We start from the raw sequence: 15,478 nt of genomic DNA, 5'->3' as shown, positions 1-15,478 counted from the left end.
TAAAACCATTGTGGTGACCGAGATGCTTTTCCACAGATGAAGGTTCACTTTCGGTTCTTGTGCAATACTATAAACATCTGGATTCAATTAAATGTGTATTTTTTTTCTCAAGAACTATGTGTGCTTAATCATGACAGGAGCCAGTTAGGCTTTGCTGGTGATCCGTTAATCAAGCGTCTGAACAGGTGGCGACGTGCTTCACTCTGTGTTCTTGTTTTCTTTTTTGCTGCCCCCAAACAGAGCTCTGAACAGAGCTGTCGCCAGACCCAACAGTAATGCACCCCCAGCAGTCAGGATTACAACTATGGTCGCCTTACGCACCTGTAAAGGGAAGATGCATGGACATGGAGCAGACTGCTTTGAAGTCCCAGCTGAACCAATGTGCACTGTGGTTCGCCCTACCTGCCAGGATTCAGCCTTATAGCGCAGCTCATTGACAAAGTGTTCACAGTTCTGCCCTGTGATGCTGTACGGCAGCTCGTTGCCCACTAACCCACAGGCCTCCTTCACAATGACCTGAGCAGGACGTGGGTTGCATTCTTGATCCAGGCTGTTCTTGACTGTATACTTGTCATTTCCCACCACATCTGTCAGTTTCTCTTTCTTCACCATGGCTCTGTCAACAACGACAGCCATCATGCTGCCGGAGCCTGCACCAGCACCTTGAGTGAAACACAAACAACTACAGTAATTACTGGCTGTCAGAGGTGTTATTCCAGATTTGTAATTAACTCACAGGGAGGCACCAAATGTACAACGAAGCCATCACCAACATACACGGCCCAGTGCTGATAGATACCACGTTTGAACTCAATCAAGTCTCCAGGGTTTGGTTCCACATACTTGGATTAGACAGAAGACAGAAAAATAAATAAATAAAATATGACTTGATGTTGCAGCAGACAGAAATTGCATGTGTATCACATAAATATGTTAATTAACCGATGTTGTAAATACACAACATATATAATAGTACTATATAAAATGTCTTTAATAAAACCTTATTGTAATATCAAAATAATCAAAAAGTTTTAATATTAATTTTTTCATTCATGCTTCATGAGCGTTGATGAATCATAACTTTAAATACCGAGTCTTTAAATGTGTTTAAGCAGGTAAAAGAATGAGGAAATAACTTGCAGAGATAAACTTATCAGTCAGTTTACAGCAGGGCCTCATCATCACTAAAAAGTGTTACTGTGATTTGAAGAGTTTACTTACCTTTTCTTCATGATCCATTTTTATTGATGCGATGTGTTAACAGAAGTGAATAGTGTAGACTGTATTGCATAGATGTTCAGACACTTCTTAAGAACTCTCAGGAGCCTGACAAGGCGGGACTTTTTGTATAACACAACCCAGAGCACTCCCACATCCGATGGGGGAAGAAAGTTTATTGTTGAGGTTAAAGAAGCAGTTTGTCCAGTTTATTGCGTCTTACTCAATCCTCCAAAAGTCGCCAGATGAGAAGAAAGATGGGCCCTACCTATTTGTCTGACGCGCCGCGAGTGCTAAAAAAAGATGCTGTATCCATCTTCATCTTGATGAGGTTTTATATGTGAACATGGAAGATATAACTGCATTTCAGAGAGGAAAACATGTAAACTGAGAGAATGAGACAGAGGATGAAACGTGTAAAGGTGTATGGTATATGGTCAACAAAAACTGTGTCCACCCAGCTTCCTTCTCTCCTCCCAAACCCCTGTGCCGGTAAGTGAGTGCCTGTTTTATAGATTCCAGTCATCACTAGTGTTGTGTCGGTCGCGAATGTTTCGTTCAATATGAACGAATCTTTTATATGATTCGGGAGCGATGGTTCTTGTCAGTGATTAATTCGTTCTCATGCCACATGGCAGGCAGCTATGAGCTCAGTTGGCAGGACAGGAAAAATGATTAGTTCACGACTCGTTCAGCCTCGGGTCTGCGTTCTTTTGTCACATGACAGCCAGGCCGCTCAGGCTGTGTAAGAAGCAGTTTTCATTCTCGTCCATTTGCCACATGACAGGCTGCTCTGGCTGCACAGATTCGTTCATCGTTCTCAGTCATCGTTCATTTGTCACATGACAGCTACCTATACCCTGACAAATGAATGAAAGAAGAATCCGTAACGATCTGTATGAACGAACGTGAACGAACTGTAGTGTTTACTGCTCGCCAGTCGCCACACCAGCCTGAGTGGTCTGGCCGTCACGTGACAAAACAATGACTCGTGAACTAATCATTTCTGTCCTGCCAACTGAGCTGATGTGGCTGCCTGCCATGTGGCGAGAGAATGAATCTCTCACTGAGGTGACTCCTGAGCAATTAAAAGATTCGTTCATATTGAACGAATCGTTAGCAACACATTACTACTGCACGATCAAAGTATATGGCTCCTACACAGTTAATTGGCCAACTGAAAACTTGGTCAACTTCTGTATACAAGTATTTCATTGTCAGGCACAGCACTTGTGTAGCATTAATGCTATTTTCATGTTGTTTAGATTTGGCCCCTTTGTGCTGACCTCCATGGTTTACTCATCTTTTCCATTTTGCTTAAAATACTTAAGAGAAAAATGATCTTTTTTTCTCAACAGAGACTTGTCACAGTCAGATCACAGCAGAGAATAGTCTTCATTAAATATTGTAATTTGTAATTAGGTCCCAGGATGTGAATAAGTACAAAGTTGACAATTAAGTGTAACAGATGGTTTGACAAGTTTTACTTATTTAGTCCACGGTTAGTTTCAACTGGTGTCATTTTCAAGCAGGCTTCATGAAAGACTCAGGAAACCACTCCTCAAATCAGGTGTTTTCAGTTAGAATTACATTTATTAATCACATCAATTGTCTATGAAAGTGACATTTTTATGCTGCTTTGCAAACAGCATATTTGTGATTTGATTTTGATTTAAATGAAATGACAATGAATAACAGTCACAAGAGATCATAGGAAGCTCCTTGGACACATTCAATGATTACAATGTGTCAGACAGGATGGGAGGATTTGTATCTAAACAATTACAGTGCACAGGAAAGATGATAATCAGCAGATATGAGTCATTTAATGTTCAGATTTTTTTACTGCACTCTTGCCATGCTGAGGAGAGATTGCTGTGAATACTGTCAGTTTTCTTACTGATACAATTTCTTCTTTATGCTGACTCCCAAAGCTACAGCAAAAACAATCCCAAAAAAGGCAATAACTCCGGCTATGACTCCTTTCTGCACCTACAAGGGGAAACCTGCATTATTTAATTGGTAGATTAAAAAAACAATTAATAACAAACCTTTGGAAATAAATATCTGTAATATACATAATACTATATACATTTAAATATATACGGTAAATATACATCTTTTTAGTGAAACACAAGCATTCTCCCTTTTTATTACAACATAAATTACGTTGTATATATGGTTTGTTTGTTTGTTTGGTTTACCTTCTATTTTCTTCTCATTCCTACATTCTGACTGTGTCTACTTACAGGTGGTCCTGAATAAGATGCAGGTCAATAAAAAGACTAACAGGGTTCCACCTACCTGCCGAGACTCAGACTTGCCATAACGCAGGTTATTGACAAAGTGTTCACAGTTTGAATTGAGGAGGCAGTATCGCATCTTCTGGCCCACCATTGCACAGGCATCCCTTACAATGGCCCGTGCTGGACGGTGTTGGTACTTGCTGTCCAGTTTGTTGTTAACTATCCATTTCCTGTTTTTTACAACTTTCCCCAGCTCCTCTTTCTTCACTTCAGCCACTCCCTCTACTACGTTGTCTGAGACAAACATGCGATGGAAAGTGAGATGATTTGTAAAGCGTTTATATAGTAAGTTAGAATTCATCTGAACTGTCCTTTAGTCAGTTTAACCTAAAAATAAAAGAGAGTAGGATACTTACTTGGTACCAAATGAACAACGACGTCATCACCAACATACACAGCCCAATGCTGAAACAGTTGGTTATCATAGATCTCAATCAAGTCTCCAGGCTTTGGTTTCTTATTCCCCTAAGACAGACAATAGAAAATGTACAACATTTGACAAGATGGTTCTGGAGATCCCCGATCTCTTTTAAAAACTAGAGGTGACCGGGCCTTCTCAGTCGTGGCTTCCAGTCTGTGGAATGTTCTGCCTCTAGCCGTGCGGTCGGCAAATGGCCTCAACACTTTTAAATCTCTACTCAAGACTCACTTGTTCACCTTGGCCTTTGCCTGAGTATTTGCAGCTCTTGGGGATTTTATGTTTCATGATTTTACCTTTGTTTTATTGTATTTTATTGCACTTCATCTCTTTTATGTATAAGTTTGATTTTATTTTTTATGTATTTTAATGTTAAGCACTTTGGTGGGAGATGCCCTTATAAATGTGCTATATAAATAAAATTGACATCGACAATATTGATAACACAAAGATCCTGAAATGATGTTGGATATAAACAAAGATAAGATATCATAAAAACAAATAATACAAATATAATGAAATATTATAGTTGACCTGACCTTGGAACTGGCCATGTCAATGTCACGTTTTTTTCCACAGACTGGTTTCACCTCCTGATGAGTTTCAGCACCTGAAAGAAATACATACTCCATCTCTTCAATAGTGAAGTTTCCTGTTCATTTATTTGCTGGTTTAAAACCATTTCATACATACATATTGGGCTTCTTACATGAAGATGGTGTGTAGGCTAGTATTTCTTTTCACTTGTGTTCAAAACTAAACATGAAATCAATGTGTCTATTAAGCTATTCAGCTTTAAGATCTAATTTAAATGGGACAGAAACCACAGAGAACTGGGTCATATCCACAGAAACTTCAAAGTGCGTGGTACTCAGAACAAATAATGCAAAAATTAAGGTCACTTGTTGTTGTTATGCTCATAATGAAAGTGAAAATATAATTTTACTGTTAGGCTTGTCTTTATTATAATAATAATTAAAAGTAATCTAAACAAAGTATTTTTGTGTATTTGGATCAGTACAAAGTGAAGTCGATTTTAGCAAAAAGATTTAGCAAGTTGCCAAGAACCGTGTAGGCCACACCCAATAAAACATTAAACAAATAACTGAAAAAGAAAGAAAGAAAGAAAGAAAGAAAGACGCGTTGGCTCTCGTTCGTTCTTTTTAAAGTAGCAGGCTAGGTTTTACGTGATCCAGGCTGCATGATCTAAAACATCTCAAAGAAATACTTTCCTGTACCTTCATGGCACTTATTAGCTTTATATTGTTACATTAAAAAAAGACCAATTTACCCGTCTTCCTCAAAAATGATCAGCACATATAAAGCTGACAAGAACAGACTGATGAAACTGACAGTGTTCAGAGCAACCTCCCCTTAGCATGGCAGGAGTGCACAAATGTCAAGTTTTATATGTGCATCTTTTTAAAGTATGGCATACTACCATATCAAATGTCTTTAAAACATTCTCGTGACATTATTTAGCCTACCTATCAAAAAAAGTTTTAAAATTCATTTTTCGTTCATGGTGTATGGATGCCGATCTAACTATGGATGCCGACTGCCGCTGTGAGCACCCATCCCGTAATAATTCGCATAGTCGCGCATCTAAAACCATTATGGCGACCGAGCGTTTCCTCATATAACTGTTCACTTTGGATTCCTGCGCAATACTATAGGAATCTGCTATAATGGATTCAATTAAACGTGCATTTCTCTCAAGAACTATAGACAATGAAAATCTAACTCAGCTGACGAAATCACAAGTCTTGCCGATGATTTGGCTTTACTTACCCCATTTCCACTGATGCCATGTGTTACCAGAATTGACAGTAGTGAATAGTTGTCCTGTAATTTCTTAAGAATTTTCAGGAAGCCTGACAAGGCGGGTCCTCCTGATGGAGGAGTCTGTAACTTTGTTGCCTCTGAGCCACACGGAAGCAGCAGTCTCCACCTCCCTCTACAATTCACAGATGGTATTAATTAGGGCCCGAGCACCGAATGGTGCAAGAGCCCTATTGAAACCCTTAGGATTATTATTTTTCTTTTTTTTTTTCTTCTTTCCCCCCCTAAGATCGCATTTTTTGGGGGCCTTAACATGCCCAAAAACTCACCAAACTTGGTAGAAAAACTCATTCGCCTGAAAAATTTTGAAATTTGCTGAGTTTTGAAATGCACATAGGAAAATGGCTCTATAGCGCCCCCTAACGCGTAGCCCCTCTGGTCGGTTTGACACAGGATTATGAAAATTGGCACACATATGTATCACCTCAAGATGCACAAAAAAGTCTCTTGGACCCCCCCCCCCCCCCCCTCCAAACCCAACAGGAAGTCCGCCATTTCAAAGTTTGTGGCCATTTTTGGCGATGTGTGACCCTGCTGCCAAACTTTTCACGCCTCGCATACTTCATGGAATTGAGCTGAAATTCACTGTGTCCACTCAGGACACCATAGGGAATAGACGCATTCCAAAACTCTTACAAAAGTCTGACGGTGTGGCCGGGGTGTGGCCTCAAAGTTTGACCATTTCACAGGAAACAGGAAGTCGCTATAACTTCTGTGTTTACTGTCCGATCTGTACCAAATGTCACATGTATGATCAGACTCTGACCCTAAACACATCTATACAACAATATTGAGGCTTTGACAGAGCGCCACCTACTGGCTACACAAAATGTTGTGTTTTCATAGGTTTTTCTGCCTGCCCCTGTGGCCTGTTTTGAGTAGGCTCATGAAAATTGGCACACATGTGTATCACCCCAAGATGCACAAAAAAGTCTCTTGGACCCCCCCTCCAAACCCAACAGGAAGTCTGCGATTTTGAAATTTCTGTTAATTTTTGGCCATTTGTGACCCTGCTGCAAAACGCCTCGCATACTTCATCCAAATGAGCTAAAACTCACTGTGTCAACTCAGGACACCATAGGGAATAGACGCATTCCAAAACTCTTACAAAAGTCTGACGGTGTGGTGGGGGCGTGGCCTCAAAGTTGACCATTCGCCATTACAAAGGAACTCCCTGTATTTTTTGCCCTAACATGTAGCCCCGCTGGCCAGTTTGACACAGGATCATGAAAATTAGCACACATGTGTAACACCCCAAAACGCACAAAAAAGTCTCCCCTCCCCTCCCCTTGGCCCCCCCCTCCAAACCCAACAGGAAGTCCACTATTTTGATTTTATTTGTAATTTTTGGCGATTTCTGACCCTGCTATAAAACTTTTCACGCCTCGCATACTTCATGCAATTGAGCTGTAATTCACCGTGTCCACTCAGGACACCATAGGGAATAGACGCATTCCAAAACTCTTTCATAAGTATTACCGTGTGGCGGGGGTGTGGCCTCAAAGTTGACCGTTCGCCATTACAAAGGAACTCGCTGTGTTTTTGCAGTACTACCCATATACTTTATGCAATGTGTACAAAATCTTACAGTACTGCTATAGCCCCGAGTCTGAACAGATATATATGCTAATAGGATGATATGGTCATAGCGCCACCTACTGCTAACAGGAAAGATTGGTTGTAAACATGTGTTTGTTGTACATCTCTGCAAATGAGAGGAGAGGAGAGCATAGTACAGGAGAGTATAGGAGACAAGAGCATAGGAGAGAAGACAGCGATAGCCCCGCGGATCGCAAGGTCTGCGAGGGCCTGCAATGCTGCTTGCAGCTTTAATTTAATTTAGAGTGTGTGGAAATCATTTGGATGGACCTTGTGCCTTTTACCATCAAGAGTCACATAAATTATTCTTTATTCCAATGTTTACAAACAGTTAATGTCAGAGGAAGACAAAAGTGGTAGAACACATTTCTGTGAGATGTAAAGACACTTCCACCATATTAAACATCATTCAGAGAATCTTGAATAAACTCATATATATTAATATTATTAGCTTATCAGGTATTGGCTAATAGAACTTATTCAGCATTTAAATTAAGCTTTAATCACATAACTTATATTTCTTCATTATCGGCAACCCTAATATAATTTATTTTACTTACACACACACACACACACCCTTCACAATCCAAAGTACATCTCATCTTCTGACTTTCATATCAAAATGTACAAAATGGATATTTCATCTTGGCACATTAGTGGAAACATTATTTGTTGAATCTGTGCTGTCTGTAGAAAAAAAAAGTCCTTCATCCTAAACCACCCAAACAAAGAAGAATAAAGCATCAGATAGAAGCTGAGTGGAGACAGTATCAATGATTTAACTGCTTTCAGGCTGAAATCTCACATATGTAGCTGGGCAGTGTTATGTGTGCTTAATCATGACAGGAGCCAGTTAGGCTTTGCTGGTGATCCATTAATCAAGCGTCTGAACACAGCGACGTGCTTCACTCTGTGTTCTTGTTTTCTTTTTTGCCCCCAAACAGAGCTCCTGCCAGAGCCACCACTCCCACCACAGCAGCAGCCAGACCTGCGAACATGACCACTTCACCTGCCTTACGCACCTGTAAGGGAAGGTGCATGGACATGGAGCGGACTGCTTTAAAGTCCCAGGAGAATCAATGTGCACTGAGGTTTGCCCTACCTGCCGGGACTCGGCCTTGCCGTAGCGCAGCTCATTAGCAAAGTGTTCACAGTTCTTCCTGAAGACACAGTACGGCAGCTCCTCACCAACCAGCTCGCGGGCCTCTCTCAGAATGACATGAACTAGACGAGGCTCGTACTTTTCATCCAGGCTGTTGTTGATCATCCACTGGTTGGTTCCCACCACGTCCCACAGCTCCTCTTTCTTCACTATGGCCTTCTCTGTTAGGACAGACATCACGCTGTTGGCGCCTGCACCCGGGACCTCAGCTGAAGACAAAAACATGTGATGGTTTTATATAAAATTAAATATATATAAGTTCAAATATACTTTGCTATTTATGTAAATGGTCCTAATGAACGTTTAGGCTTTAGGCTGTCAGATAAGCTGCGTTTTGTTCTGGGGGGGGGGGGGGGTGAGCCAGGTTGTGTGTGGGTTTACTCACAGGGTGGTGCCAGATGAACAACAAAGCCATCACCAATATACACAGCCCAGTGCTGATAGGTGCCACGGAAGATCTCGATCAAATCTCCAGGCTCTGGTTTCTTGTCATACTAGGATTACATAGATAGAGAAATCTTTGACTTTGCAACAGAATGTGTTTGGCAACAATCACACATTTGACCTGACCTGAAACTCTTCTCATGCCAAATACAAATCCACAGACTGTGGAAACAGATAACCTATTAAAATCAGAGCCTTCTGATCTCTAATCTCTTATTTAAAACACATCTTGGTGTCATGCTACAGTGGAAGGGTAGTGCATAATGGCAAAAAAGAAGGAAAAAATGAGTTGAATAGTTTTGAGACCATTTCCTCACCAGGGTTGGAGCCATGTGGGTCTTTGTTTTTCGTCTGTTGGACTGCTTTGAGTTCTTGATGACCTACAGCACCTTGGGGAACAAAAAAAAAACACATCACTGACATACAGTCATTCAGTTTTAATCAATAAAATTGATCAATTAATCAATTTTATTTCTATTTTTTTATTCTCTAGTTTCTTTTGAATGTTCACATCCACAGCAGTTTTTTTATTATTTTTAATCAACTGTAATAACCTGGATGTTTCCAGTTTACCTGACAGTGTATTGTCAAGGAGAAGATGTGTGACATTCAAACACTGCTCAGTGTGGCGTGATTTCTGTGGCTAATGAAGGTGCGTGGCACACAGACTACATGTCATTAGATGTTTGTCTATAAACAGAGTACACAAAACAAAACACTCGATGTATTGTACTGTGCAACACGCCACAAACTGGGTTACATCATCTGGAATATTAAGCAGAAAACAAGTCTGAAGCAGCTCACATCCATGAATACATGCGATATCACAGAAGCACAGAAGTAAGCTAGCTGTCATTAGCTTAATCCAAATGCTTAGCCTACTGTTTTGACTGTTTTGTTTATTGTTTAGCTAATAGCAGCTATAAAACTCTTCGTCATTACAACATGTCTCCGCCATGATGGCAGCTCATGTAGACCTCTTGATGTGTTTATCTTACCTTTAGCGTCCACAGCTTGTTCTAATATGAGACGACACCAAACGCACAGAGACCAGAGATCAGCGTGAGCCGCCAGCTGATCGCTGCTCCCTTTGGCCGAAGTCTGTGACCGAAGTCTGTGACCTTCACAATAAAAGCGTCAGCAGCGACACGCTAATATGCAGCCCGTGTATACACGTCGTATTTATTGTTGATCTCTTATACTGAAGGGGTGTATTCGCATAAATAGTTTTACTTTCGACACAACCCATGACAGGACTGTTCTGGTAATTAGGAGCGATTATTATCAGTTCCCTGGTGGGTACTATAGACAAGAAAAACACACCCAAGGAGCTCTTAGCTGGTGATGTGTGATACTGTTCTTTGTGGAATTGCTGGAATCAAATTTCAGGTTGTTAAAAAAAAGAAAGACTCTATATCCATTTTCCTAACCCACTTTATCCTGTTCAGGGTTGACTGTAGTTAAGCAACAACACTGTGAAAGTAAAATAATTATAAAAAACAATATTGATTAACACCGAAATACTACTCATTAAATTCATTTTATTCAGTTATATATAGTAATATATATAGTAATATATATATATATATATAGTTAAATAAAGCGATAATTAGAAATGGCCACTAGATGTCGCCAGTGACGTCAGCACTCTGGGGCGGGTTTCCTTTTTGGAACAGCGAAGAAGTCCCAGCTTCCGGCTTTGGGGCGCCCTTTCGTTGTATTTTGTCCTGAAAATTGACAGAGATTTCAACAAAAAAGCTGCCATACTCGCTGACGTCCAAGCTCCCGAAGCCGAGAGGTGGATTTGATGTGACGTTTTAATGTTAAACGACCAAGCGATGTCTGTGGTTTTCGACGGGAGTCCGCTTAAAGCGATGCAGAGCTCACACAGTCACACACCGCAGACTGCCCTGAGGTGAGTGGCAGCGGGGAGGAAGCGGCTGACAGAACTACGTTAAGACCATAAACTAATTTCTGTCTATGTCTGATATGTATTTGACTTTACTCTGTTTGAAAAGTTACTCCAAAGTTTGTGTGCTACTGCGCTGTCCTACGCTGGAAAATGCATTCAGTTAGTTGGAACCTATTTATTTTTAATCACAGTTGATATTTTTCCTCTAAAACACTCGATTATGATGATTTTGGACCAAAGCAACTAGTGGCTAATTTTCTTGCACACATAAAAAATATTTTTTTAACGTAAACATTTATGTTGGATTAAAATTATGCATGTATTATGGATCCAATATGAGTGTAAACTGAAAATATTTTCACATTTGGTCTGTTGACTTTCTCCTAACTGTATTTTCACACAGAAAAAACATTTGCCCTCTCTTTATAAGCAAATAATATTTTTTCTAATGAAGTCTTTAATACATTCTCTCCAAAATGTCTAATAAATGAGTCAATTCAGAATATAACTGACATAATAATCAAAAACAATAAAATGATGCTAATTTCTATCGTTCTCCAGCGCTCAGGAGCTGTCTCAGGAGATCAAGTCCTTCATTAGTGGTGTTGATGCCATTCAGGGTCGGAAGCTCAGCGTCCGGGAGCACGCCCGCTGTGCTGTGCGGCTGCTGCGCTCAGTCCCAGCCTGTCGAGGGGCAGTGCTAGAGCATTTGAGAAGTGTGTATGATGAGCATGTGTCTGCATTTCTTCACAACCTGGAGACGGAGGGTAACGCCAACTCTGCTGTGAGCTCCAACCTGGAGGATATTATACAGGTGTGATTTCACAGATTGTTCACAAGTCAGTACAATGTCTTGATTTGTTTTTATTGATAAGTTTTCTGAAAGGTTAACTGTCCCTTTTTGTTTTATTTTTTAACAGGAGGTTCATGGTGTGCTATCTGAGTTCATCCGTCTTAACCCTCGAGCCTGGGCCCCTCTGGTGTCCACCTGGGCGGTGGATCTATTGGGCCAACTGAGCAGCAAACATGCTGGGCGAAGGGTGGCCCCTCACTCCTCAAGCCTCAATGAGCTGCTTCAACTCTGGATGTCCTGTGCTGCCACCCGGTCCCTTATGGAGGCCTACTCCCAGTGCTTGGCTGCGATGCTGGCCTGGTGTCCTGACGCCTGTGTGGATGCGCTGCTGGACACCTCAGTTCAGCACTCCCCGCATTTTGACTGGGTGGTTGCGCACATTGGATCTGCCTTCCCGGGTACTATTATCAGCCGAGTTTTAGCATGTGGACTAAAGGACTTCTGTTCTCATGGTGCTAAGGACCAAGGGCTGCTGGTAATGGGGCTGGATAAAGGCAGCAGAGTGCCCAAAATTGGCTCAGTGGTGGGAATCCTTGGACATCTTGCAGCACATCACTCAGACAGCATCCGGAAAGAGCTGCTTCGAATGTTTCAGGAGAGTCTGAGTCCATCAAGCCCTCTGTCTCCTACTTCATCCTCAACATCTTGGGAAAGTTCACCACAACTTCGTCGTGCTGCCGTCCCATTTCTGCTGCAGCTGGCTGCCATGTCCCCAAACCTCTTTGGTGCTGTGTCGGCAGAGCTGGTAGAGCTGTTGCGCCCTCCTGTCCTGCTCCAGCTGCAGGCCTTGCTGCAAGGCCTCCCCAGAGAGGAACTGGATAACATGCTAGGGCTAGCTGTGCACCTCATTAGTCAAAGCCCTTCAGGAGGTCCCCGTGTCCTCAGATTTCTGGCAGACACAGCGACCCCGGCTTCAGTCATCATCTCTGGACCAATGCCATCTCCTCATGAAGGAGTAAGAGAAGGTTGTGACCGGCTCCTCCAGATGTTGCTTCTGCATCTGCACAAACTAGTCTTTAACCGCTCTGATGGAGTTGAAGTGAACCCCCATCACTCACATTCATCTCAGCTCCAGAGGGTCATCCCCTTCTTAGAAGAACTACAGTCTCACGTAGGGCAGCTGTGTGCTGAGACACTGCGCCTGGAGAGGAAGCGTCACCTCTGGCTGCATCAGCTGCTGTGTCTACTGTCAGTGTATGGGGGTCCCAGTATAGCCACCGAGGCCCTCTGCCAGCTCCTCACCCAGGCCCGTAACCCAGAGGAGCTGGCTCTGGCTTGGCAGCTCCACACAACACTCTCCTCTTGCATGGCAGGACTTATCCCTGCCGCTGTAGCCCGCTGTGTGGCCCAGGTCCACACACACACACTGGGGCCCCGACAACTGCGACAGCTGCTGCTTAACCTCGCTGCAGCCATCCAGAGTCAGGATGAAGAAAGAAGAGGAGCAGCAGGTGCTCAGTCTTCCATGGCCATCCAGGTGGGCTCAGCAGTGTCAGGACACCTCCATGACTTTGGCCCGCTCCTCCTCCATGGTGACCCGGCTGTACCTCAAGCTGCAGTACGCCTCCTCTCCTGTAGCCCCCTCCCTCGAACTTCCTCCCCAGCACACCTACTCCTGCTCTCGCGTGCTGCTGTTACTTATTTCTTTCTGGCACTGCGACGGAGAGGAGAAGGGAGGAAGGTGGGTAGAGATGGAGGGCAAGCAGGTGAGGCAGTGAACTGCTCGGTTCAGCTTCTGTCCCGTTTTGCAGCATACTCTTCTCTTACCCTCAAGGCAGTACTTCAGCAGCTGGTTGAGGGAGCGCTACATAAAGGCAATGCTGACCTGTTTGGCGGGCAGATAGCAGACATGTCCGGTGCCCCGCTACCATCTCCTTCTGTGTCTGCTGACCTGGGAGCTTCTTTGCTGGATATCAACTGTCGGTTTGGTACCACCGTTAATTTCTCTGGTAGTGTGTGGTCAGTGTTTCACGCTGGAGTGATTGGCAAGGGACTGAAGGTTCGTGGTGCCACACAGCTGCCTGACCCATCTGGGGTTATCCAGGTGAGTTGTGAGAGTGAATATAATTTAGATTTCTGCATGTGACTTCAATGCTTGATCAAATATAGTATAAACTGTAATACTTTGTGTTCAGTTAAATTTAGCAGAAAGTACTGACAATGTTTTCTTCTCTCTGTAGAACGTCCAGACTCTGCTGGCTGTTATAGTCCAGTGTTGCAGCTCCTCTGGTCTCAACGGCTCACCATCACCACTCGACCTGGATGAACCACTGCCCATTAACGCGGAGGCAGCTAAGGTTGTTGCAGTCACATTGGTGGAAAATGTCTGTCCAGATGTGGCAAATGGAGAATTGTCCTGGCCCCCAGAGGAACATGCACGCACCACAGTGGAGCGTGACATCCACATCCGCCGTTGCTTTGAGGCCCACCCAGTGCTCTTCCCTCTGCTCCAGGTTGTGGCAGCTGGTCGCCCTGCTCTCTGCTACTGCTCAGCTGTGCTCAGAGGCCTGCTCGCCACTCTGCTGTCTCACTGGGAGGCATCCCGTGAGGCGTCATCTACAGGCTCCCCGTGGCACCTACAGGCCTCCTGCCTTCTGGTGTCCTGCATGGGTGAAGGCCAGCTCCTGCCTCCTGTGCTGGCCAATGTCCACGAAACGTTCCCCCACCTGACTCCCTTTGAGGTCAGGCTGCTGCTTCTGGCCGTGTGGGAGTATGTGAGGGGCAACGGGCCCATGCCGCAGAAATTTGTCTTCAGCTCAGAGAAGGGTCTTTTCTGTAGGGATTTCTCACGGGATGGTGATGTAGCAAGATATGTGGCACCAATTCACAGTGTTCTCCATAAAAACATTGATAGACTGGGTCACCTCTGCTGGCGCTTCCAGCTCTGAGAAGATGAGGAATAAGTGGAGATTGTACATTAAGGTGTTCCATTGCTCCAAGAATGGACTGCAAAGTCACCGTCAGTGTGGTTCAGTTTCATGCAAGTAGTGTGCATTTGTATATGTGTATGTTTTGTACTGTATTTTTAGACTTTCTGACTAGTTTCTGTGAGAAATGGGAGAGGAATGTATTTTTTGTGAATACATAATCTGCTCTACACAAAATAGAGCCTTAATGTGTCATTTTGGGTAAAGGATGCAACCTAATGATTTGTAGGTTTTATACCATTTTTAGGTTGTTTGTCTTGAAATTGTGGCTACAAACATGTCTGGCACATCTTGTTATGTTGTTGGAACCTCTTTACAAAATAAATCTCCATTTGGTCCAAGAAGAGGTTTGTGTTGATGAAATCATGATTATTTCAGTGATAATCATGTTTCTTACATTGTAATACTATGCAGCAGTTTCCACCTTTGCACAAAAATACAGGAGACTTTAATGTCTTTTATGTCTTATTCCAGCATCAGGTCATATATACCACGAAGCAGATAAGTAATTTGTGGCAAAAATAGTTTGAACCACCGTACCGTACAAATACGGCATAATCATGAAGATTCAATAAAACTTATAGGCTTCCAAAATGCAGAATATAAAGGGTGATCCTGCCTTGAGGCATCAGGATAAAGGATCGTATTGTATCGAATGAACACGTGTGTGTGGCGCTCCTGCACTGCATTGGTTGGTTGTGTATCCATTGTGGCAAATCCTGGACAAATGTGTGCACTTCACTGACTGGAGCTCAGCGATGACGTGTCCGCGCCTGAGAGGATAAATATTAAACCAA

General features: G+C 43.0%; 4 protein-coding genes across 8 annotated transcripts; 1 reads left to right on the top strand and 3 right to left on the bottom strand.

The window, feature by feature from the left end:
* Positions 1 to 118: 118 nt before the first annotated feature.
* Positions 119 to 10,195, bottom strand: LOC114442881 (HRAS-like suppressor 3). 3 transcript variants are annotated; one of them, XM_028416723.1, is made up of 6 exons: positions 9,988 to 10,195; positions 9,307 to 9,378; positions 8,931 to 9,039; positions 8,486 to 8,754; positions 8,318 to 8,405; positions 119 to 227 (listed from the first exon to the last, which is right to left on the bottom strand). In XM_028416723.1, exons 2-6 carry the CDS (start codon positions 9,319 to 9,321, stop codon positions 199 to 201), a joined length of 510 nt encoding a protein of 169 aa, XP_028272524.1. In that variant the 5' UTR covers positions 9,322 to 9,378; positions 9,988 to 10,195; the 3' UTR covers positions 119 to 198. The 3 variants fall into 3 exon arrangements, with proteins under 3 accessions (XP_028272524.1, XP_028272525.1, XP_028272523.1); XM_028416724.1 differs by lacking the exon at positions 119 to 227 and adding an exon at positions 9,563 to 9,679 and having other exon boundaries at positions 7,662 to 8,405; XM_028416722.1 differs by lacking the exon at positions 119 to 227 and having other exon boundaries at positions 7,662 to 8,405; positions 9,988 to 10,190.
* LOC114442883 (HRAS-like suppressor 3) lies at positions 190 to 1,291 on the bottom strand. 2 transcript variants are annotated; one of them, XM_028416727.1, is made up of 4 exons: positions 1,222 to 1,291; positions 737 to 833; positions 403 to 662; positions 190 to 321 (listed from the first exon to the last, which is right to left on the bottom strand). In XM_028416727.1, the coding sequence occupies exons 1-4, from the start codon at positions 1,237 to 1,239 to the stop codon at positions 199 to 201; spliced, it is 498 nt and encodes a 165-aa protein (XP_028272528.1). In that variant the 5' UTR covers positions 1,240 to 1,291; the 3' UTR covers positions 190 to 198. The 2 variants fall into 2 exon arrangements, with proteins under 2 accessions (XP_028272528.1, XP_028272527.1); XM_028416726.1 differs by having other exon boundaries at positions 737 to 842; positions 1,222 to 1,277.
* LOC114442886 (retinoic acid receptor responder protein 3-like) lies at positions 2,688 to 5,888 on the bottom strand. 2 transcript variants are annotated; one of them, XM_028416729.1, is made up of 5 exons: positions 5,734 to 5,888; positions 4,482 to 4,552; positions 3,881 to 3,989; positions 3,523 to 3,758; positions 2,688 to 3,210 (listed from the first exon to the last, which is right to left on the bottom strand). In XM_028416729.1, exons 2-5 carry the CDS (start codon positions 4,494 to 4,496, stop codon positions 3,115 to 3,117), a joined length of 456 nt encoding a protein of 151 aa, XP_028272530.1. In that variant the 5' UTR covers positions 4,497 to 4,552; positions 5,734 to 5,888; the 3' UTR covers positions 2,688 to 3,114. The 2 variants fall into 2 exon arrangements, with proteins under 2 accessions (XP_028272530.1, XP_028272531.1); XM_028416730.1 differs by lacking the exon at positions 5,734 to 5,888 and adding an exon at positions 5,234 to 5,700.
* Positions 10,196 to 10,674: 479 nt separating the features above from the next.
* On the top strand, positions 10,675 to 15,025 carry ints5 (integrator complex subunit 5). The gene is made up of 4 exons (XM_028417057.1): positions 10,675 to 10,904; positions 11,463 to 11,715; positions 11,822 to 13,798; positions 13,935 to 15,025. Exons 1-4 carry the CDS (start codon positions 10,810 to 10,812, stop codon positions 14,640 to 14,642), a joined length of 3,033 nt encoding a protein of 1,010 aa, XP_028272858.1. The 5' UTR covers positions 10,675 to 10,809; the 3' UTR covers positions 14,643 to 15,025.
* Positions 15,026 to 15,478: the final 453 nt, after the last annotated feature.

The sequence above is a fragment of the Parambassis ranga genome, chromosome 10, assembly GCF_900634625.1.
Source record: "Parambassis ranga chromosome 10, fParRan2.1, whole genome shotgun sequence".
Taxonomy (NCBI): Eukaryota; Metazoa; Chordata; class Actinopteri; family Ambassidae; genus Parambassis; species Parambassis ranga.
Note: the sequence above shows the minus strand (reverse complement) of the source record. Positions and strands in the feature narration are given on the sequence as shown.